The 22,663-nt window shown below is 43.8% G+C and overlaps 1 protein-coding gene across 1 annotated transcript in view; it reads right to left on the bottom strand.

Moving 5' to 3' along the window:
• Window positions 1-15,670: 15,670 nt before the first annotated feature.
• The window catches only part of dalrd3 (DALR anticodon binding domain containing 3), a 63,050-nt gene continuing 56,057 nt past the window's right edge, over window positions 15,671-22,663 (bottom strand). The window contains 3 exon segments of the mRNA XM_034171752.1: window positions 15,671-17,462; window positions 20,909-20,977; window positions 21,090-21,206. Coding sequence (XP_034027643.1) covers window positions 17,343-17,462; window positions 20,909-20,977; window positions 21,090-21,206 — 306 coding nt within the window. The 3' untranslated portion in view covers window positions 15,671-17,342.

Genomic DNA, 22,663 nt, shown 5'->3' with positions numbered 1-22,663 from the left:
CCTGGAGTAACTAATGAAGTGACGTTCAGACAGCACCTGAGGTTACATCACGATTATAGCTTAAAAAAAAACTCTGAATCTGTGTGCATTTTTCAGATTTTATTTTCATCAGTTACATCAGGACTCACACAAATTAAAGAGTCGGAAATAATCATTCAGAATCTGGTATACCTTTTTTAAAAGATGGTGTTGACTGGACTGGGACATGCCCTTTCATGTAGTCTGTTTTCATTGCTAGTTAAATGCTGAAAAGACGAAGAACGGCTGTGGTTAACGCTGACGTGAACAAAGGAGCCGCTATGACGCTAATAAAAGAATTGTAGAAAAGCTGTTCAGATTTTAAAATAAGTTTTTTTTTTCTGCTTGTTGGTGGCGGGACAAAGTGGCGGCGTCCTCCGGCTCAGACTGAGAATCTGACACGGAGCAGACAAACACTGAGTGACTTCTTAAAAAAAAAAAGCTGCGTTTATGCATAATATCCACAATAAGGAATTAACGTATTTCCAGAAATCATCACCCAAAACATGGGCATCTTATGTGGATAATAGTTTTCAGCTGTGGTGATGAATCCGGCTCAAAGTATGCAACACGTAGATTAAAAGACTTTATATTTACTCATATATTTATGTGCTGCTTTAAATGGTCAAACTACTGCTACTACATTGATTCGCTCCTTACACTGGTTTTTTGTAGAAGTGTTACAGTGCCACATACAGGCCTGGCATATGCATTCAGCCTGTTTCAGTGGCTTAGTGTGGACACAGATATTTCTTGAAATGGTGTCGTGTTTATGGGACACTTTTTGAAAACAACAAAGAGAAAGATCGCATAGGACCTTAAAGAAATTCCATGTGGACAAGGCCTCAAAAAAAACACAGACAAAAAATTTTCACATTGTCATTATGGGGTATTGTGTGTAGAATTTTGAGGAAAAAAATTAATTTCATCCACTTTGAAATAACGCTATAACAAAATGTGGAAAAGTGAAGTGCTGTGAATACTTTCTGGATGCGCTGTGTATTGACTCCTACTCAGTTAATTTTCTGTTCTTATTTTTTGTTCCCCCCAAGTTCCTCGGGGTCAGCACAGCGGATCCAGTGGGAAGCCACATTGGAATTTGGTGCAAGATTTACACCACATATCCTTCCTGATGCAAACTCTAGTTCTGCATGGAGAAACGTGGAGACATCCTGAAGTGGTATCACAGCAAAGTACCAATCAGGACCAAGTGTTTAACTTTTGACACATAATCGGGCATCCACAGAGCCAATTGTGAATTTATGGAGTGTTAATCCTTTGAACCCTGAGAAGGACTGGCATCCTGTCCAGGGTGTACCCTGCCTCACACTCTATGATGACTACTAGGATAAGCTCCAGCTCCCCCATCCCACTTCATGAGCCTTACTAGGAGTAAGCAGGTATAGCAAATGGATGGATGAATGATCCTTGGATGAAGGCAGAACTGAGCAAATATTGATTGAACTGAATTGATTACGCTTCCTCAAAACTGTTCACTCAAATTATTTGACACAGTAAGGAAGGTTTTACTATTAATGACTTCTACGGCCTTCTTGTCTTATGACATCACAAAGGTGTGATTGGGCCTGGCAGAGGTACGCGTTCTTGGAGTGCACAATCGGACCTTAGTTCTGCAAAAACGTACAACCAATTTGTAGCCCTGTTTTTGCTCTGAATACTTTGCGTTACGGCTCAGAAGCAGCACCGGCCCGTGTGGAATATAGAGATCAGAGACTTAAATCAGATTCAGAGACTGAGGACTGAGTCTACTGTGTGCTGTGAGCTATGAAAACAATGCCGTCGAGCATGTGTGCATGTTTTTAGGATGTTTATGAACCACAGACATCAAGACAAAATGGTACCCGGTTTAAAAAAAAAAAAAAATCCCCAAACAGAACTAATAATACGTTTTAGGTGGTTATAATACATGATGTTAGTCAACAGGCAGCAGATTTATCTCTCCTCTGCAGGCGTGGGATGAGCGCTGTGTCACATGTGCTTCATCACGGCCTCACATGACATCTGTCACTGGATTTAACACGCTGCTTACAAGTGTACGTGGCTCCTATCTTGGGTGTGCATGAGTAAAATCTCTGTATTTTAAGCTGTTTTCATCCACTACAAACCTAAACTTTTATGACTGACTCAGCAGCAGAGCTCAGAGAGAAAAAGATGATGGTGAAGTGAAGCCGACAGTTTGGCGTGAATGAATTGTGGCCGCCGACCTTTCGGTTTACAAGTTGTCAATGACAGGATGCTTATTTACGTTACTGTGCTGTAAAAGAGCTTTAAAACATCAAATTAATAACAAATGGATAAATAAATAAATCAACAAATGAGTGAAGACTGGCATCCTGTCCAGGGTGAACCCTGCCTCACGCCCTGTCACAAATACTGAATAGGCTCCAGTCCCCCGTGACCCTTAACTGAAGTAAGCAGGTATACGGTGCATCCAGAAAGTATTCACAGCGCTTCACTTTTTCCATATTTTCTTATGTTACATTATTCCAAAATGGATGAAATTCATTTTTTTCCTCAAAAAAAAATCGGGGCAATCGGGGAGAAGGGCCTCAGGGACAGGGCCGGTGCTAGCCATTTGGGTGCCTGAAACACAAATGCTTTGTAGTGCCCCCCCCCCCCCCGAAATGAACAATATTTCAGAATTTGTCAGTGCTGTTCTCTTTTTTATTTCCAAAATAGCGTCTCGATACTTAATATATGAGTTATTATTTTAATAATATTATATTGTTTTGCATTAACAATGGCGCCAAACATGACAAGAAATAAATATAAAATTTAAAATAAATAAATAGCATGACCGTTATTTTAAAAATACTGATTTGTGCAGCCACAGTAGACTGAACATTACACTGAACTTTGTAAACACAGAACAAAGTATTCAAGTATTTAAACTTGTAAACATACATGAAAGTGATAATGTGCACATTTCTTCAGTAAGTAATATATACATAATGTATATTACTTACTGAAGAAATTTGCATTTATTAATCTCAACCTCTCAATCTCAACCTCAGACATCTGTCCAGAACGTGGTGGAGAGTCCAGCAGGCGCCTCGGCTAAGAGACGAGCAACTCCAGACCACCTCGTTGACCCTCAGCGGGATACCTGGCCACGTGGACAGATGCATAATCTTGTGCATCAAGTCCCTTGGTTATGCTGCTTTAGACGTAGATTGTGGGGGGGTTCCCATGATGCACTGTTTCTTTCTCTTTTTGCTCCGTATGCATCACTCTGCATTTAATCATTAGTGATCGATCTCTGCTCCCCTCCACAGCATGTCTTTTTCCTGGTTCTCTCCCTCAGCCCCAACCAGTCTCAGCAGAAGACTGCCCCTCCCTGAGCCTGGTTCTGCTGGAGGTTTCTTCCTGTTAAAAGGGAGTTTTTCCTTCCCACTGTGGCCAAGTGCTTGCTCATAGGGGGTCGTTTTGACCGTTGGGGTTTTTCATAATTATTGTATGGCCTTGCCTTACAATATGGAGCACCTTGGGGCAACTGTTTGTTGTGATTTGGCGCTATATAAAAAAAAAGTTGATTGATTGATTGACTGAAGTCTCCAAAATTAATTCTTATGAGTAGCAGAGATGGGTAGTCAGTGAGATGGAGACTTAATGGTCAGAAATGTGTTTCAAAATCACCAAAATAGTATTTCTGTGCATGTAAAACTGGTTATGTTCTAAAACTCAATAACACAAATCCTCACAACCCTGCAGGAAGGATTTTCTTTTTAAAGAGTGCAGCCGAAGCAGACATCTCATCTTTCTCTCTCTCTGTCTCACAAAATGATGTGGCTTGAAATGAACTTTTTTAGTTTTGTTCATTTTCAAAATTCTGTTTTTTTTGTTTGTTCGTACTGAAATTAATAAAAGTTGACATATTTGTGCTGATTTCTTTCCGAACGGGTCACAGTGACTTACTTTGGAAAGAACTTCTCTGCCAACATCCCGGTGTGACCAGAACTCTAGTCGCTACTCTTCTCTGACTCCATCCCTTTCCCTTTCATCCACCCATTTACATTTTCTGTCCCACTTTCTCACTTGTCTTCAGGTTTTCCTGCTGTTCGCACTTCTTCAATCCCACCTTTGTCCCTCATTTTTAATTGCTCTTTGCTGTCGCCTTTAGTCCTTTTCCACTTCATGTGTTCACGCCGTCATGCTTTCTCCGTGTCCCCTCCCTCTATCGAGCCTCTTTCTTTCTTTCTCTTTATTCTCAGGGGCGTCCCTGACCTCATTCATTCATCTCTCTTCAAGATGGTGAATTCGCTTTTAGTGATTACTTGGCTTGCTCCATTCTCGTGAACGTCCCAACCACTTTCACATCCTCTCTTGCCCCCTCTCTTTTGTCTCGGTCCAACCTATCGCCCGAGGGGAGTGATTGACAAGCATGCGGGGGCCTTGTAGAGCCAAGGCTGTGATTGGTGCTGAGGGAGATGAAAAGGATGGGCCTCCTGGAGCCCCCCCCCCCCCCCCCCCCCCCCCCACAACTAGGATCATGATGTACTATCTGGTGTTGACTTTGATCTTGCGCTGGAAGTGTTTCATTCAATCTCTGAAGTGTTTATTGTGCCAACTTCAAGATTAACACTTGAAAACCTGAATTTGATGTTGGGGAAAGTGAGGAACACGGACCCACAACAGGGGGCGCAAATGAACAGACAATGAAGAAAGTCAAATAACAAAGCTTTACTGTTGTGAACACACACAACAAATTACAATTTCGGTCACAAGTCGAATTCCAACGGTGTCGTGTGGGCAGGCTCGACGATAGGAGACGTCTGTCCAAGTCGAACCGGAACCACCCGATTTCCTCCGCCACCGAACCCCGGGAATACTGGAGCCGCCAAGTCCCGAACTCCCAGGTGGTCACTGCCTCCTCTCGTCGGATCCGGTACTGCTGGCGAGGAACAGAAACAGTCAGATGTGGGTGCGGCTGCACCCAACAACACGTGGGGTGGAAAACACCACCTCCACCTCTAATCAGACACAACACTGTAATGTAGGAATAAGAGTACTTATCCAAATACGTCCTTCTCAGTCTTCAGTTGTTTTACACACAAGCAACAAGGTATTAATCCGTATGGCTGGCTGAGTTCGTTACCTCCGTGGTAGAGCGATATCTCGGCAATGAGGTGGAGATGCCGTCCAGCTGATATACCCCTCCGCTGATGGATGTCAGCTGTCTCAGTTGATAGGTGACGGCTGTCACCTTGGCTGCTCCTGCGAGGCGGCAGGGCGCCCTCTGGTGGTGGTGGGCCAGCAGTACCTCCTGGGGCCGGGCCGGGTCCAGGATGAAGCTCCTCTTCACCCAGGAGCGTTCTTCGGGGCCGTACCCCTCCCAGTCCACCAGGTATCGAAAGCCCCGGCCCATCCGTCGGACATCCAGAAGCCGGAGCACAGTCCAAGCCGGCTCGCCATCGATGATCCGGGCAGGAGGTGGCGCCGGACCGGGAGTGCAGAGGGGCGAGGTGTGATGCGGTTTGAGTTTTGACACATGGAACACGGGATGGATCCGCAGTGAGGCCGGAAGCTGAAGCCTCACTGCGGCGGGATTGATGATTTTGAGGATCTTGTACGGTCCTATGTATCGTTCTTTCAATTTCGGGGAGGCCACTTGCAGTGGAATGTCCTTGGTGGACAACCACACTTCCTGCCCGGGGCAATACGTAGGGGCCGGGGTACGCCGCCGGTCTGCATGGGTCTTCGCCCTCGTCCGGGCCCTCAACAAAGCAGAACGGGCGGCACGCCACACCCGACGGCACTTCCGCAGGTGGGCCTGGACCGAGGGCACACCGACCTCTCCCTCAACCACCGGAAACAATGGGGGCTGATACCCCAAACACACCTCAAAAGGGGAGAGGCCGGTGGCTGACGACACTTGACTGTTGTGGGCGTACTCGATCCAGGCCAGATGAGCACTCCAGGCCGCCGGGTGCGCGGCTGTCACACAACGTAGTGTCTGCTCCATCTCTTGATTGGCCCGTTCTGCTTGCCTGTTGGTTTGGGGGTGATACCCGGACGAGAGACTGACCGTGGCCCCCAGTTCCCGGCAAAAGCTCCTCCAGACATGCGAGGAGAACTGGGGACCGCGATCGGAGACGATGTCTGATGGTATCCCATGCAGCCGGACGACGTGGTGGACCAGGAGGTCCGCTGTCTCCTGGGCCGTTGGGAGCTTCGGGAGGGCCACGAAGTGGGCCGCCTTGGAGAATCGGATGACGGTGTTTCCCTGGGACGGCGGGAGGCCCGTGACAAAATCCAGGCCGATGTGAGACCAGGGGTGATGAGGTACGGGCAGCGGCTGTAGCAATCCCGAGGACTTGCGGTGGTCCGCTTTGCCCCTGGCGCAGGTGGTACAGGCCTGGATATAATCCCGGACGTCGGTCTCCAAGGATGCCCACCAGAAGCGCTGCCGGACGACTGCCACGGTTCTTTGCACCCCAGGATGACAGGAGAGCTTAGAACCGTGACAGAAGTCCAGGACCGCAGCCCTTGCTTCTGGTGGGACGTAGAGCCTATTCTTTGGCCCGGTTCCGGGGTCCGGGTTTCGTGCCAGGGCCTCCACGTCCCAGGTGAGGGTGGCCACGATAGTGGACTCCGGGATGATGGGATCTGGGGGATCCGACGACTCCGTTCTGACTTCGTCTTCGTGTACCCGGGACAAAGCATCCGATCTTTGATTTTTGGTCCCGGGACGGTAGGTGATCCGGAAGTCAAAACGGCCGAAGAACAGTGACCAGCGGGCTTGCCTGGGATTCAGCCGCTTGGCGGTCCTGATATACTCCAGGTTCCGGTGGTCAGTGAAAACCGTGAATGGCACGGACGTTCCCTCCAACAGATGTCTCCACTCCTCAAGAGCCTCTTTCACCGCAAGGAGTTCTTGATTGCCGACGTCATAGTTCCGTTCGGCCGGGGTCAACCTGCGGGAAAAATAGGCACACGGGTGAAGGACCTTATCGGTCTTCCCGCTCTGGGACAGCACGGCTCCTATCCCTGAGTCCGAGGCGTCCACTTCAACCACTAACTGGCGACTAGGATCGGGCTGCACCAGAAAAGGTGCAGACGAGAAGCGCCATTTCAACTCCTTGAACGCTGCATCGCAACGATCCGACCAGGTGAAGGGAACTTTTGGTGAGGTTAGGGCTGTCAGGGGGCTAACTACCTGACTGTAGCCCTTAATAAACCTCCTGTAGAAATTGGCAAAGCCGAGGAACTGTTGCAGCTTCCTGCGGCTTGTGGGTTGGGGCCAGTCTCTCACCGCCGCAACCTTGGCCGGATCAGGAGCGACGGAGTTGGGGGAGATGATGAACCCCAGGAAGGACAAAGAGGTGCGGTGAAACTCACACTTCTCGCCCTTAACAAACAGCCGGTTCTCCAATAACCGCTGCAGGACCTGACGTACATGTCGAACATGGGTCTCAGGATCCGGAGAAAAGATGAGTATGTCGTCAAGATATACGAAGACGAATCGGTGCAGGAAGTCCCGCAAGACATCATTAACCAATGCTTGGAACGTCGCGGGAGCGTTTGTAAGACCGAACGGCATGACCAGGTACTCAAAATGACCTAACGGGGTGTTAAATGCCGTCTTCCACTCGTCTCCCTTCCGGATCCGAACCAGGTGATACGCATTCCTAAGATCAAGCTTGGTGAATATCTTAGCTCCATGCAGGGGCGTGAACACCGAATCCAACAAGGGTAAGGGGTATCGGTTACGAACCGTGATTTCGTTCAGCCCCCTGTAATCGATGCATGGACGTAATCCGCCATCCTTTTTCCCCACAAAAAAGAAACCCGCACCCATCGGGGAGGTGGAATTCCGGATCAACCCGGCAGCCAAAGAGTCCCGGATGTAGGTCTCCATTGATTCGCGTTCAGGTCGTGAGAGGTTGTACAGCCTACTGGACGGGAACTCAACACCTGGAACCAAATCAATGGCACAATCATACGGGCGGTGCGGGGGAAGGGTGAGCGCCAGATCCTTGCTGAACACCTCCGCAAGGTCATGGTACTGCACCGGAACCGTCCCTAGATTGGGCGGGGCTCTGACCTCCTCCCTGGCCTGGGAACCGGGAGGAACCGAGGAACCTAAACATACCCGATGGCAGGTCTCGCTCCACTGAACCACTACCCCGGACGGCCAATCGATCCGGGGATTGTGTTTCAACATCCAAGGGAACCCTAAAATCACACGGGAGGTGGCCGGAGTCACAAAAAACTCGATCTCCTCCCGGTGATTCCCCGACACCACCAGAGTTACTGGTGGTGTCTTGTGAGTGATTGGAGGGAGCAGGGAGCCATCTAGCGCCCGTACCTGCACAGGCGAGGTAAGCGCCACCAGAGGAAACCCTATCTCCCTGGCCCATTTGCTGTCTAGCAAATTCCCTTCTGAGCCCGTGTCCACCAGTGCTGGGGCCTTCAGGGTTAAATCCTCATACAGGATGGTAACTGGGAGTCGTGTGGCGATGTGGGTGTGTCCCACATGCATGTCTCGGCCCACCCCTAGCCCAGTTTCTAGGGGCGGGCGTTGGTGTTTAACCGCTCGGGGCAGTCTCTTAATTGATGCTCAATCGAGCCACAAACAAAACACGCCCCGTGGGCCAGCCTCCTTTGTGTAACCGGTGCCCTAAATGTTGCCCTACTCGTGTCCATAGCTTCGTCAGCAGGGGGGGCTGTAACCGCACGGAGCGCAGGGGCCGTGGAGCGTGGGGAGGGCGGAACGCGGTCGGAACCGGAAGGGAGAGGGACGACGCGTGCCCGGCCACGCCCTTCGTCTCGTTCCCGACGGCGCTCTTCTAACCGATTGTCTAATCGTATGACAAGATCGATGAGCCCATCTAAATCCCGCGGTTCGTCCTTAGCCACCAGGTGCTCCTTGAGGACCAACGACAGTCCGTTTACAAAGGCGGCGCGGAGGGCAGTGCTATTCCAGCCGGACCTCGCAGCCGCGATGCGGAAGTCGACTGCATAGGCAGCTGCGCTCCGGCGCCCCTGTCTCATTGACAGCAGCACGGCTGAAGCGGTCTCTCCTCTATTAGGGTGATCGAACACTGTTCTGAACTCCCTCACAAACCCATCATATGTCTGAAGGAGCCGTGAATTTTGCTCCCAGAGCGCTGTAGCCCAAGCGCGTGCCTCACCACAAAGCAGATTTATCACATAAGCTACTTTGCTAGCGTCAGTCGCGTACATGACAAGACGCTGACCGAGTCGTGAAAGCGGTGAGGATCCGCTGCAACTCACCGATCACCCCTCCCGCGGACGCCGGTGCGCCCTGTTCTTCCATTGGCTGTTCAACAGCCGGTTGACGCCCCTCGGGATCCATGACGCTGGCCGAGATATCCTGTTGGGGAAAGTGAGGAACACGGACCCACAACAGGGGGCGCAAATGAACGGACAATGAAGAAAGTCAAATAACAAAGCTTTACTGTTGTGAACACGCACAACAAACACAACAAATTACAATTTCGGTCACAAGTCGAATTCCAACGGTGTCGTGTGGGCAGGCTCGACGATAGGAGACGTCTGTCCAAGTCGAACCGGAACCACCCGATTTCCTCCGCCACCGAACCCCGGGAATACTGGAGCCGCCAAGTCCCGAACTCCCAGGTGGTCACTGCCTCCGCTCGTCGGATCCGGTACTGCTGGCGAGGAACAGAAACAGTCAGATGTGGGTGCGGCTGCACCCAACAACACGTGGGTGGAAAACACCACCTCCACCTCTAATCAGACACAACACTGTAATGTAGGAATAAGAGTACTTATCCAAATACGTCCTTCTCAGTCTTCAGTTGTTTTACACACAAGCAACAAGGTATTAATCCGTATGGCTGGCTGAGTTCGTTACCTCCGTGGTAGAGCGATATCTCGGCAATGAGGTGGAGATGCCATCCAGCTGATATACCCCTCCGCTGATGGATGTCAGCTGTCTCAGTTGATAGGTGACGGCTGTCACCTTGGCTGCTCCTGTGAGGCGGCAGGGCGCCCTCTGGTGGTGGTGGGCCAGCAGTACCTCCTCTTCAGCGGCCCACACAACATTTGATGCAACATTTTTGGCATTGCTACAATTTATCACATGGAAATGATTCATAAACACTTTTCGTAATAAATCAAAGAAAGTGTGTTTGTCAACGCAGCACGAGACAGATAAACATGGCAGATCTGAGCAGGAAACATGAAGTGCGATTAATGCAAGAACAGGCAGACAAATTGATATCCACAGCCTGATAACAGCTCTTCTGGCTCAGTTCTGCACTGCAGGTGCTTCTTCACACCATCGACCTGCAGGCTTTCTTGAAGATGCTATGATAGATGTTGCACTACAGCCAAGCAGTAGGACATAATGTGACTGCAGCGTATCATCCACGCAGTACAGAAGGTGATTGACTGCAATCTGCCATCCCTACAGGACCAGTACACTTCCAGGGCTCTGAGGCGAGCAAGAAAGATAGTGGACGATCCCTCTCACCCAGGACACAAACTTTTTGTCACCCTCCCTTCTGGCAGACAGCTGAGGTCCATCAGGACTAAAACCTTAAGACACAAAAACAGCTTCTTTCCGTCCACAGCTAGACATATAAATAATGCCAGACAACCCCTCTTATCCTGCTTCTGATAACTGGTGGATGTTATTTGCTGTTTTACAGGCTTATTTAGATATCACTTTAAGTTTATAACCCTTTGGTGGATGAAAGTGCAGTTTATGAAATGTTTCAGCAGTTATTTTACTGCAGCATTTTTCTCCACCATCCAGGTCCTCCAGAGTGACAGAAACAAAATAATGTGTCTGATAAAAACTGCAGTGCATCACTTCACAGCATGGATTTCAAATGGCAACCAGGGTTCAAGGTGTGCAAACATCGCCACCGTGTGGTTATGCTCATGTACTGCAGCGTGAACATTTATCAGTCTTTCTATAACAAACCACAGTGATCAAAGCACAAACTAGAAAAACCTCAGAGAACAAATCGCCTCCTAAACACCAAAAACAGATAAAACAAGACACTATTCAGTTCAGGTTTCAAGTGACCTGAAAATAAAATCTAAATTATTCAACATTTGATTTAAAAAAAAAAAAAATCCCAAGGATTTTTCGCCACAGCATGTCTAAACATCCTGGTTATATTTTGGATGTTTACATTATTTTACTTTGCACACAGAAAATAAAATTAGTTCAAAAAAGCCAAAAACTAGCAGTCAAAATTATTAATCCTTCTGATGCTGTTAGTCATGTGTGTGTCCTTTTTACTGTATAACAGCCTGCAGTCTTTTTTTGTAGATTTCAACAAGTCTCAGACATGTCTCCTAAGGAATCCCAGTCTATTATTCTTTGGTGAATCTCTCAAGATCCTCCAGATTTGATGGTCTTCAATTCACCCCACAGATGTTCAATGGGATTCAAGTCCAGGCTTTGTTCAGGCCGGTTAGTAAGGTTCACTTTCGTCTTCTGGAGTTAGTTCTTCAACAGGAGCGACGTATGCTTTGGTTCATTGTTGTGTTGGAAGACAAAGCGATGACCCAGACCCAGTTTTGCTGTGACTGCTTGAGGTTTTCTTTCAAAATCTTCAGATATCCTTCTCCTCTCTTCATGATCCCTTCCACCTTGAGAAGATTCCCAGTTCCAGACCCACTGAAGCATCCCCACAGCATAACCCCACAGTAAAATAATCCCACCGTGTTGTTTCTCTGTGGACACGGTGCTCTTTGGGTTATTGGTCTCTCCCTTCTTTCTCCAAACATAAGCAACATTTCTAAGCCCAAAGAACTCTACCTTCATCTCATCTGACCAAAGGACACACTTCCAGTGTACAGATTTTCCAGTTTTTCTCCAGGTTGTCCTTAGCATACTTCAGTCTGGATTGAAGGTGTGTGTCTCTTGTGCAGAAGTGCAGTTTTTCTTGATCTGCATCCTCACAACTCTAGTGATAGTCTTCTTTGAGACAATTCCAGACTTGTCTAAGTCGTTCACTCGTGTCTTTGCAGTTGTTCTGGGGTCTTTAGACACGTCTCTCACTAGTTTTCTTTCCAGAGTCTCTGAAATCTTTGTCTTCTTACCAGGTTTGTTCTTACTGTGACTTTCTTTGAATTTCTTGATGATACTTCTCACTCTAGTTCTTGACAGTTGGAAATGCTGTGATAACTCCTCCTCCTGCCTTGTGAGTATCACTAGCTATTTTCTCAAGTCTGAACGCTTTCTCAGTGATAATTCAACCCCTTACTAAAGTTTTTATAGTGTGTATATTGGAAGAAAACCCTCAGTTTGAACTTGATTTTTCAAACTTTGAGTGTTACAAAGTTAAAGCACATTGCACAGCAGTAGTTTGTGCTGTGGTTCACTAAAAACATCAGTTCTTAAAGGGGCAAATCATTTTGACCCTGGTAGTTTTTGGTTTGTGAAATAATTTTGTTTCTGTGTGCAAAGAAAAAGAATGTAAGTATTGAAAATAAAACTAAAATGTTTAGAAATTCTGTGATGAAAATTCATTACTCTGTTAAAAAAAAATTTGAAGAAAATGTCAAATTTCATACAGAGCTAATAATTTTGTCCTCATCTGTACTGTAGTGTACAGTTGTACAGTACAGTAGATTCTCACAAATCCAACAAGACCAAGCATTCATGATATGCACACTCTTAAGGCTATGAAATTGGGCTTTTAGTAAAAAAAAAAAATAGAAAAGGGGGTGTTCACAATAATAGTAGTGTGGCATTCAGTCAGTGAGTTCGTCAGTTTTGTGGAACAAACAGGTGTGAATCAGGTGTCCCCTATTTAAGGATGAAGCCAGCACCTGTTGAACATGCTTTTCTCTTTGAAAGCCTGAGGAAAATGGGACGTTCAAGACATTGTTCAGAAGAACAGCGTAGTTTGATTAAAAAGTTGATTGGAGAGGGGAAAACTTATAGGCAGGTGCAAAAATTTATAGGCTGTTCATCTACAATGATCTCCAATGCTTTAAAATGGACACACACAAAAAAAAAAGAGACGCGTGGAAGAAAATGGAAAACAACCATCAAAATGGATAGAAGAATAACCAGAATGGCAAAGGCTCACCCACTGATCAGCTCCAGGATGATCAAAGACAGTCTGGAGTTACCTGTAAGTGCTATGACAGTTAGAAGACGCCTGTGTGAAGCTCATTTATTTGCAAGAATCTGCCGCAAAGTCCCTCTGTTAAATAAAAGACATGTGCAGAAGAGGTTACAGTTTGCCAAAGAACACATCAACTGGCCTAAAGAGAAATGGAGCAATATTTTGTGGACTGACGAGAGTAAAATTATTCTTTTTGGGTCCAAGGGCCGCAGACAGTTTATGAGACGACCCCCAAACTCTGAATTCAAGCCACAGTTCACAGTGAGGACAGTGAAGCATGGTGGTGCAAGCATCATGATATGGGCATGTTTCTCCTACTATGGTGTTGGGCCTATATATCGCATACCAGGTATCATGGATCAGTTTGGATATGTCAAAATACTTGAAGAGGTCATGTTGCCTTATGCTGAAGAGGACATGCCCTTGAAATGGGTGTTTCAACAAGACAATGACCCCAAGCACACTAGTAAACCAGCAAAATCATGGTTCCAGACCAACAACATTAATGCCTCGCAGATGTGAAGAAATCATGAAAAACTGTGGTTATACAACTAAATACTAGTTTAGTGATTCACAGGATTGCTAAAAAAAAGCAGTTTGAACATAACAGTTTTGAGTTTGTAGCATCAACAGCAGATGCTACTATTATTGTGAACACCCCTTTTCTCCTTTTTTTTTTTTTTTTTTACTAATAGCCCAATTTCATTGCCTTAAGAGTGTGCATATCATGAATGCTTGGTCTTGTTGGATTTGTGAGAATCTACTGGTACCTTGTTTCCCATGTAACAATAAGAAATATACTCAAAACCTGGATTAATCTTTTTAGTCACATAGCACTACTATTATTCTGAACACTATTTTAAGTATCGAAAATAAAACTAAAATGTTTCGAAATTCTGTGATGAAAATTCGTTACTCTGTTAAAAAAAATACAAATTTTGAAGAAAATGTCAAATTTCATACAGAGCTAATAATTTTGTCCTCATCTGTATGTATCTTTTGATACGTGTGCATTCATTTTAGGAGAGGACAGTGTGCATGGCGTTAAAACCCAAAAAAATTAACATTACTACCATTTTTTCTGGTGAGGAATGAGGGAACACGAGCGACGGCATTGTGCTTGATGTCATGTGAGCCCCTTCTCGAGAAGCACTGAACTCCTGTTGTTTGGTAACACTTTATAGAACAGGTAAATTCATTAACATGAGTTCATGTAGTCATAAGTGTTAACAGTCACTTAACAGTTAACTCTTCATTTTCTGTGGCTTATCCAGGTCTCATTGGCAGTAAAGCAAGCAGCTCATCCCACACTTCCCAATCCACAGCCAAATCCTCTAATTCTTCCTGTACTGGGGGTTCCTGGGGTATTCCCAAGACATCTGGGAAATATAATCCCCCCAGTTGGATGTGCCAGCTGGCTCTTTTCAATGTGACAAAGGAGCAGCTCTACTCCGAGTCCCTCCTGTATAGCCGAGCCTCTTACCCTGTCTCGGAGTGTAAGCCCAGATAAGATACCCAACTTGTATCTGCGACCTTGTTCAGTTATTTCCCAGAGTTTATGAAAATAGGTGATCTGGCTCAGGCTTTTCTTCACCACTCAAAAGTTAATTGTATTTACTAATTATTTATTAATTGCAAATTTGTTTAGTCTATGAGCTAGTCATCAATTTTGACCTAACTGGTACCACGTAAGGTGACAAAATGACATTTAGAATCCAGCCTGTACCATGGCCTTCACAAAAATGTATGATAACCATCCCAAGGAGGTAGCTGTAGCCAGCAAGGGGTCAGTGAAGAATTACACTGAGGTCAAAATGTAAAAATGCTTCAGTCATGTTGAAAACTATACTACGTTATTTAGCTGATGACAACAATTCCAAAAAGGTATATTTTGGACCATCTATGACTGAATGCTCTGGAGTTGCGAGGTAAAAACAGCAAAAATGGTGAGAAAGGTCCGTTTCAGTGTGTACCAGGGTCAAAAGTCAAAAGTTGCTCCAATTTCAGCAAAAAACTTCACAAATTATTCATTGAAATAATAGGATTAATAAATAAAATAGTTTTGACTGTGTTGAATGTTTGGTCTCCAAAGTAAAGGTCAAATAAGGTGGACGTCCATTGGATTCTATGACTCGTGACACGTTACCCTGTAACATGACAACTAAGCATGACAGATGGTGCAAACTAGTCCTTTTTAAAACCCCTCATGCATATTACTGCATTCAATTATTCAGCTGTTTGGTTCAGTACGCAGCTGCAAAATTTTCATGAATCTCCATGAAGAAAATTAATGGAAAAGTACTTTTACTTGCCAAAGTTCCACTGCAGAAATTAGGACACGCACGCAAGTTCTCTGTGAGGATAATATGGCAGCGCATAAAAGGATGAATAAAACCTCCAAGGACGAAAGAGGTGACGTAGAAAAGAATTTAAAAAAAAAATGCATAAAAGGCCACCAATGTGCAAAATATACAAATGTGATTAATACACTGATGGATAAAGTTAATTTTACTTCATATAGTATTTACAAACACTCAGATATGGATGAGAATGTGCAAGGTACAACATACAAAATCAAAATACCTCAACACGCTTTAAGCCTGGTTGTGGCGCATAAACCAGCGGTTCTGCACATTTTCCATCTCTAATGACATGTAACTGGGGCTGGGACAGAAAATGTGCACAGCAAGGGGCCCTGCTGGATTGAGAACCACTGCTGTACACAGCTGCAGCTTTTAATTTATTTTGTTGCAATGGTAACAAAAGGTAAAAATACAATTTCTAAAACCAAAAATCCTATTAAAAACCAAGCAACACTCATCAGGGACCAACAACAATGTGGAGAGAAGCAAGTGGGCGTGTCAGAGGTTAATACTGTGGTGTGACACGAATGTTTGGTTCCAAACATCACAAAAGATAATTAAGTCAAAAACTCTGGCACTTTTAAACAGGCAACACATACCGAAGGATCAGTTTGGAATATTTTCCTTCCTCCTGAAAACTAGATTTTTCATGCACCTCCTCCCCACACGGCACATTGTTATAAACGATGCCGTTATCCAGCCAAGAGTTCTTTGACAGTTTGGTAGGATTAACTACCACAGAACATAAGACTCCTGTGCAGAATATTTTCTCTGTACAGTTGTATTTTTTTTTTAAACAGACAATAAATAATTATGTGGCATTGGTGAAGACAACATTAAGAATTTACATACAATTGGTTGATGAACAGTAAAACGGAACTCAAAAATCACCCCCGGGGCAGCGACTGGTACGTTCTGTAAACTTAAGCGAGACTATTTACAAAATGAAGCCTGGCACATTTCTTGCAATACTTTGGGATTTTTGGCACCAACATACATCAGATTCTTAAAATCTTTGTAGGTTACTGTTTGTTATTACGTGTTAGATTGCTGTACTGACTTTAAAGGACAAAAACTGTTTCTTGCATAAACATGAAAGCTGTCAACAACATTTTTCCATCTACCTTATTAATTAAATTTATTTATTTAATTCCCTTCTCAACCACCTTCTAGGTTTAGGTTTGTCCAATCTGTTAAAATTCTGGTGCATAAAAATCAGTCAGTGTCCAAACACTTACGGACCTGGCTGCATTTCAATATTTTACAAACTCTTTTGTCCAATAAGACTTGAAAACACATTTGCACCCTGATGCTCAGAAATTGTGTGCAACAGGACAAACTTCACTGTAACTCGTGCGTTAATCAACCATCAACTCAACCAGCCATGCTATGGCCACGCCCACATCGTTTTGGTTTTATGGTGCAGCTGAACTCACGAACATAAACACCATCAATGTTTAGAACCAGGAACACAATATTAAAGGGCTTCTGGGTAATATCTCTGGAAATGGCCCATTGGAGGACTAACATAAATTGGCGTAGATCAATGATCTCAGAACGTGTTCTGCTCCCGTGTATTCGGAAGGCTTGAATGTTTATCCAGTGCACCGCAAATCCGAATCGAATCGTTGCTGGAGTTAGCAAGTATTCTGACAAGATGACATCATGCTAACTGAGGACAACACAGACTTTCTGTTCAAAGACTTTCACCATTATGGGCTTCGTCCCTTTGCTGCACCTGTGTTATACTGCCCCCTTGATTTAGGTGGGTACTGCAGCTTGTAGATGAACAAATAAGAACAACCTGAATATTAAACGCGTACAACTGAGAGTGAAGATGATGAGGATCAGCTCGCAGCTATAGCTGTCTGATAGGAGGAAGGTTGAGAGTGTCCAGAGCGCAGTGGTATAGTTCTCTCAAGGCTCGCAGCAGGTATAGACGACAAAACATCAGGTTGAAGAGATGAGGTAATGGCTCCTGGAAAGAAGGAAGGATGGAAGGAAGGACCAAACAAAACAAATATATAAAAATATGCAATATTTTTGCATCGCCGATCAAAATCCGATCTTCCTGACTCTCCGTCCACATTATGTATTGTAAGTGATCACATCTGTTCTGCGTATCCATGTTGACATTCTCTGATCCTCATTGGTTGCTATATGGGAATGGAGGCAGTCCTTCGGTCACTCTGGATTCTATGTCATTGCTTTTATCATATTGCGAGTAACGCAAAAGACACTCTGAAATACTGTTTGGGTGGTCAGACCATCCAGACTGCTGGAAATTGAGTTTGAAACCACCTCCATATGTGGCTTAACCCTCTGGGGTCCGAGGGCATTTTTTGGACAGTTCACTCGCCTGGCATAAATGTTTTATTATTGCTGTTAACAGCTCTCCCTGCATCCCACAATCAAGTTTTATGTGTCTTTTTTTTCAGGACAACCTGTGCTTTCAGAATATATATGTTTTTGTTGTGTTTTATAAGGTTATAATCAAAAATAGGCAAGGAAAAAATAAAATGAAAAATAATATTTATTCAAAACACACATCAAACTATAATAAACAACTGTTTTGACACTTTATAAAGGTAATTTGAGGTCTTGTGTGAAAGATGGTATAACAAAAGGTTCAAACAATAAACACAAATGCACATTTTGAACAATATATACAAAATGGTCTATGCGTTTTGTTGTCCACTGATATGGTAAACAGTGCTTTACGCAGAGAAAGCAACAGAGTTATCCAGTAACATTCACATGCAAACTAGTGGAGCAATCCTGATAGTTACGCACTCTTTGTTTGAGCGTGTAAGATTGTCATCAGAGACTTTCTGTGTGCTCCTGCTTTCACTGATCACTGTGCGTAATGGTGCAGGGCACACTGAGTATGTACTAATAGTATGTACTCATTGGAGCACCCAGGGGGCTATTCAGACGGGCCAACTAGTAACATATCACTCCTGAAAACGAATTGGCTTTTCACATGAGCTAAATCTGCCCTACGATTGGATTTTGGAAAACCATGTGATGGTGAACCAATTCCGATTAGACACTCACATTGAGCACGTCATCACACAGCTTCTATGAGGAGTACAAAGATGGCCGATGACTGGCTCGAAAGTCTGCGGAGTTAACTTTTCAGCCAAAAAAAAAGTAAGTTTCTATCTCATATCATTCAAAAGTTATTTATAATTTAGTAAAGCTTGGTCTTAGCCGTCGTATACGACGCCCCAGAGGGTTAAGTCTGATTTTTAGGTGGGGGGGTATTTGATGTGTTTTGTTTTTTGTTTTTTTTTGGGGGGGGGGGGGGTGGCTGATCAAACTATCAAAAAAACTCAATCTAGATACAATCTGGATCTATCCATAAAGCAAGAAACAGCTGTGAGTGTGAGTATCTCACTGACTGTCAGATTGGCCTGAGCTTTAGGATGTGGCTTGCACATGGCACAATGATGTGCATCCTTTATTGCGAAAATTTGAGGGAATAATTTTCAAACCCTTAGTTTCATTACAGGGTTGGGCCATTCTTGAAATGCATCGCTTCTCCAAATGTACCTGTGAATAAAATCAAGTGCACCCTTACTATGGCGTTTAGTGCGCCAGTATAAAGCGGTTGTTAGCTTAGCTTTAGCTGAACAATCAACAGGCCCCACGATTTACCCAGACTAACTGCAAATATAAGTAAATTAAGTACTTTTATTTAATTTTAACTATTTAACTGTTTTTTGTGGCATTTTGTAAATATTGGAATGCGCTCCGTCATATCCTTGTGAACAAATCAACTGCATCTCTCTTCTTCTATGGCGGATAACAGCAGCCAGCAGCCTTACTGTTGCACTGCTGCCACCTTCTGCATCAGTCCGTTATAGCAGTACTAAATTCTCTCGACGAGTCCAGTGTCTTTCAAGTATTTAAAAAGCCAACACTTGACCCTCCCACTTGACCTTATGTCTAAAACTGTCTACAGATCACCCAAACAAATTCATACTTATTACAATATCCCACCATACATACCCTTTAGTTCATCTAAGAAAATAAATCTAACCAGATTGAGCCTTCAGAACATGTTTCAAAATCATGCTGTTGTGATACTGTTTTTGCTTTTACACAATGGCTAAAAAAAGGCACTGGTAGTGGTACTTTCACATTAGTGGAATGGGGTTCAACTACCTACACTGTCCTTGCTAAAAGCCAAAATATATGAAAACACAATAGTTATCAATCAATCCACACATTTCACAACAAACCTAAATGTCCCTGACTCACATAATTAGTAACTACTGTATTCCCATTCATATGTTTGTGCTTCATGTCCACTAACTGTGTCTATTCCTTCCTATATCTCTACGTGTGTATATATGTCTGACCATGTTGGATGAATGTCAATCTTTTACTTAAAATAACTATCTGCATGTCTCTTTGTATCTCACTGTCAACCATGTCTTAACAAACGTACACTTTGTCTGTTAAAACTATGTCAGAGTAAGTACACCTCTTTGTACATCCCACCTTCAAACACAGCCTCATACGACCATCCATCAAAAATATACTTAAGCTCCCAATTTTCTATCTGAATACAAACTTCCTACAGACACTGCACTAGTTTGGTAAAAATCTGATTTGGGCTGATAATCTGAACATGGCCTTGAGGACCAAGATATTATGCTGCATTCATGACACATTGGAAATTGGGAAATAATGAGTTGTAATTCTGAAAAAATGATCAGAACACAGGGTTGGGCTGGATTTTTCTTTTTTTAAAACGGATGAAAATGCGTGGAAATTTAAGGCCACGGTCTAAGCAACTTGACGTCATAACAACTACAATCATGATGGTTTTATTTCAAACAATATCAAATTATTTTTAACAAACCATTGACTTTTGTGTGCAATATGTTTGCATTCTTCACATATTTCTGAAGTTTCCAGCAGTAACTATTTGATATAGTGACTGAGTTGAAACTATAAACAGAAATGTACCCATCTGAGACATTTTCCATCATTTTCACATACAGCAGGAAACTGTAATGACTCATTAATCTCTTCCTCATAAAGACAACAACAGATCGCTGACATATTACTCTGGGTACCCAAAAATGTTTCCAAGCTGATCGAGTTAACGTGTTCCGAGTTCCCATTTTAGGTTTTCTGAGTTTACTGCCGTCTTGAACACAACATGAAAAGATTCAATACAGTTTGGCTGACTTCAAAGTAAACTGAGCTGCAATCACTTAAACTAAATAACACACAACAAAAAGTTATCCTTAACTTTACTACTAACATGTACAAATGTGTTCATGAACTTATTTCATATCAGTGCATTCTTTTTTTGGTATATTTCTAACATTATGTAAAGGATGATGTAAAATGTAATTATCTAGACTTTGTGGGAACACAGATGTAGAAATGTAAATTCACGCTCACCCCCAGCACGTGCACTCTGTTATAGTAGGAGCTGAAATCTTTGCTGAGAGACACCAGAAATTTACAGACCTAAAAAACAAACACATTCATATGTTACAACATCACAATAGCACATATTTGTTTTTATAATCATCTAAAACATCACTACAGGGGATGTGAAAATTTACATAAACTCTCTGACCTGTTCAGTCTTTATATTTACTCTGGCTCCTCCCCCTTCACAGGCCAGCACTTGTCCTGATTGGTCCAACAGCTCAGAGAACGGAATGAGATAATTGAACAGGAGCAGCCACTCGCCCTGTCAATCAAAACACAACAGCAAGTTATTCGGACTAATTTAAGAGTGAATGAGAATGAAAAAGAATGAAACAGAACAGCATGAAATGGAATTGAACAGAATAACACAGAACAGAACAAAATGAAACTGAACAGAATGGAATAGAATAAGACAGAAAGGAACAGAATGAAATGCAATAGAATGAAATGAAATGTTCCCTTCAACGTGCCTCCATATTTCACCTCATGAAATATTCTTGCCATTGCACTCATAAACATTCATTATTTGTATAATGGAACCGAATGAAATTGAACAGAATGGAATAGAAAAAGACAGATTGGAGTAGAACAGAATAGAATGATATGGAATAGGACCAAACGTAATAATCAATGTTTATGAGTTCAATGGTACCATTGAAAGAATGTAGAAACAGTAATTATTTGTATATAACAGCGAAAATAGATCCTTGTTATTTGATATTTTATTAATTTGCAAACAACAAAAAAGGGACTAATACCCCCATCACACTTATGCCGATTGAGGCAGAACTGCATCAGAATGACATGTCCGGCTAGTCTGGAAGCACTGAGGTGCGGTCTGAAGACCAACGGACGGCAGTCTATGAGCAATCTATATATTTGGTCCCATTCGCTTGGCTGTCCCGAGTGTGTGGCACATGTTCAAAACACTCTTGGTGCCATTGAGATGGGAGGCACATCTGACAGTGATCTATGTGCAGTTTTTGCATCATCTGATCGCAGTCTTCATATTCTGACGCCATCAAAACAGCATCTGAAATTATTTGATCGTGACTGATTGAGCTCTGAGATCAACTGGTCACGGCAAAGCCTGCCGGCATATTGTGCCACGTACAGTGAGGAAAATAAGTATTTGAACACCCTGCGATTTTGCAAGTTCTCCCACTTAGAAATCATGGAGGGGTCTGAAATTTTCATCTTAGGTGCACGTCCACTGTGAGAGACATAATCTAAAAAAAAAAAAAAAAAACACAAAATCTGGAAATCACAATGTATGATTTTTTTAAATAATTTATTTGTATGTTACTGCTGCAAATAAGTATTTGAACACCTGTGAAAATCAATGTTAATATTTGGTACAGTAGTCTTTACAATTTACAATTACAGAGGTCAAACGTTTCCTGTAGTTTTTCACCTGGTTTTCACACACTGCAGCAGGGATTTTGGTCCACTCCTCCATACAGATCTTCTCCAGATCTTTCAGGTTTGGAGTTTCAGCTCCCTCCAAAGATTTTCTATTGCGTTCAGGTCTGGAGACTGGCCAGACCACTCCAGGACCTTGAAATGCTTCTTACGGAGCCCCTCCTTAGTTGCCCTGGCTGTGTGTTTGGGGTCAATGTCATGCTGGAAGACCCAGCCATGACCCATCTTCAATGCTCTTACTGAGGGAAGGAGGTTGTTTGCCAAAATCTCGCAATACATGACCCCATCCATCCTCCC

This window comes from Thalassophryne amazonica, chromosome 6, assembly GCF_902500255.1.
Source record: "Thalassophryne amazonica chromosome 6, fThaAma1.1, whole genome shotgun sequence".
Lineage (NCBI taxonomy): Eukaryota > Metazoa > Chordata > Actinopteri > Batrachoidiformes > Batrachoididae > Thalassophryne > Thalassophryne amazonica.
This window is presented reverse-complemented; position numbering and strand designations above follow the sequence as displayed.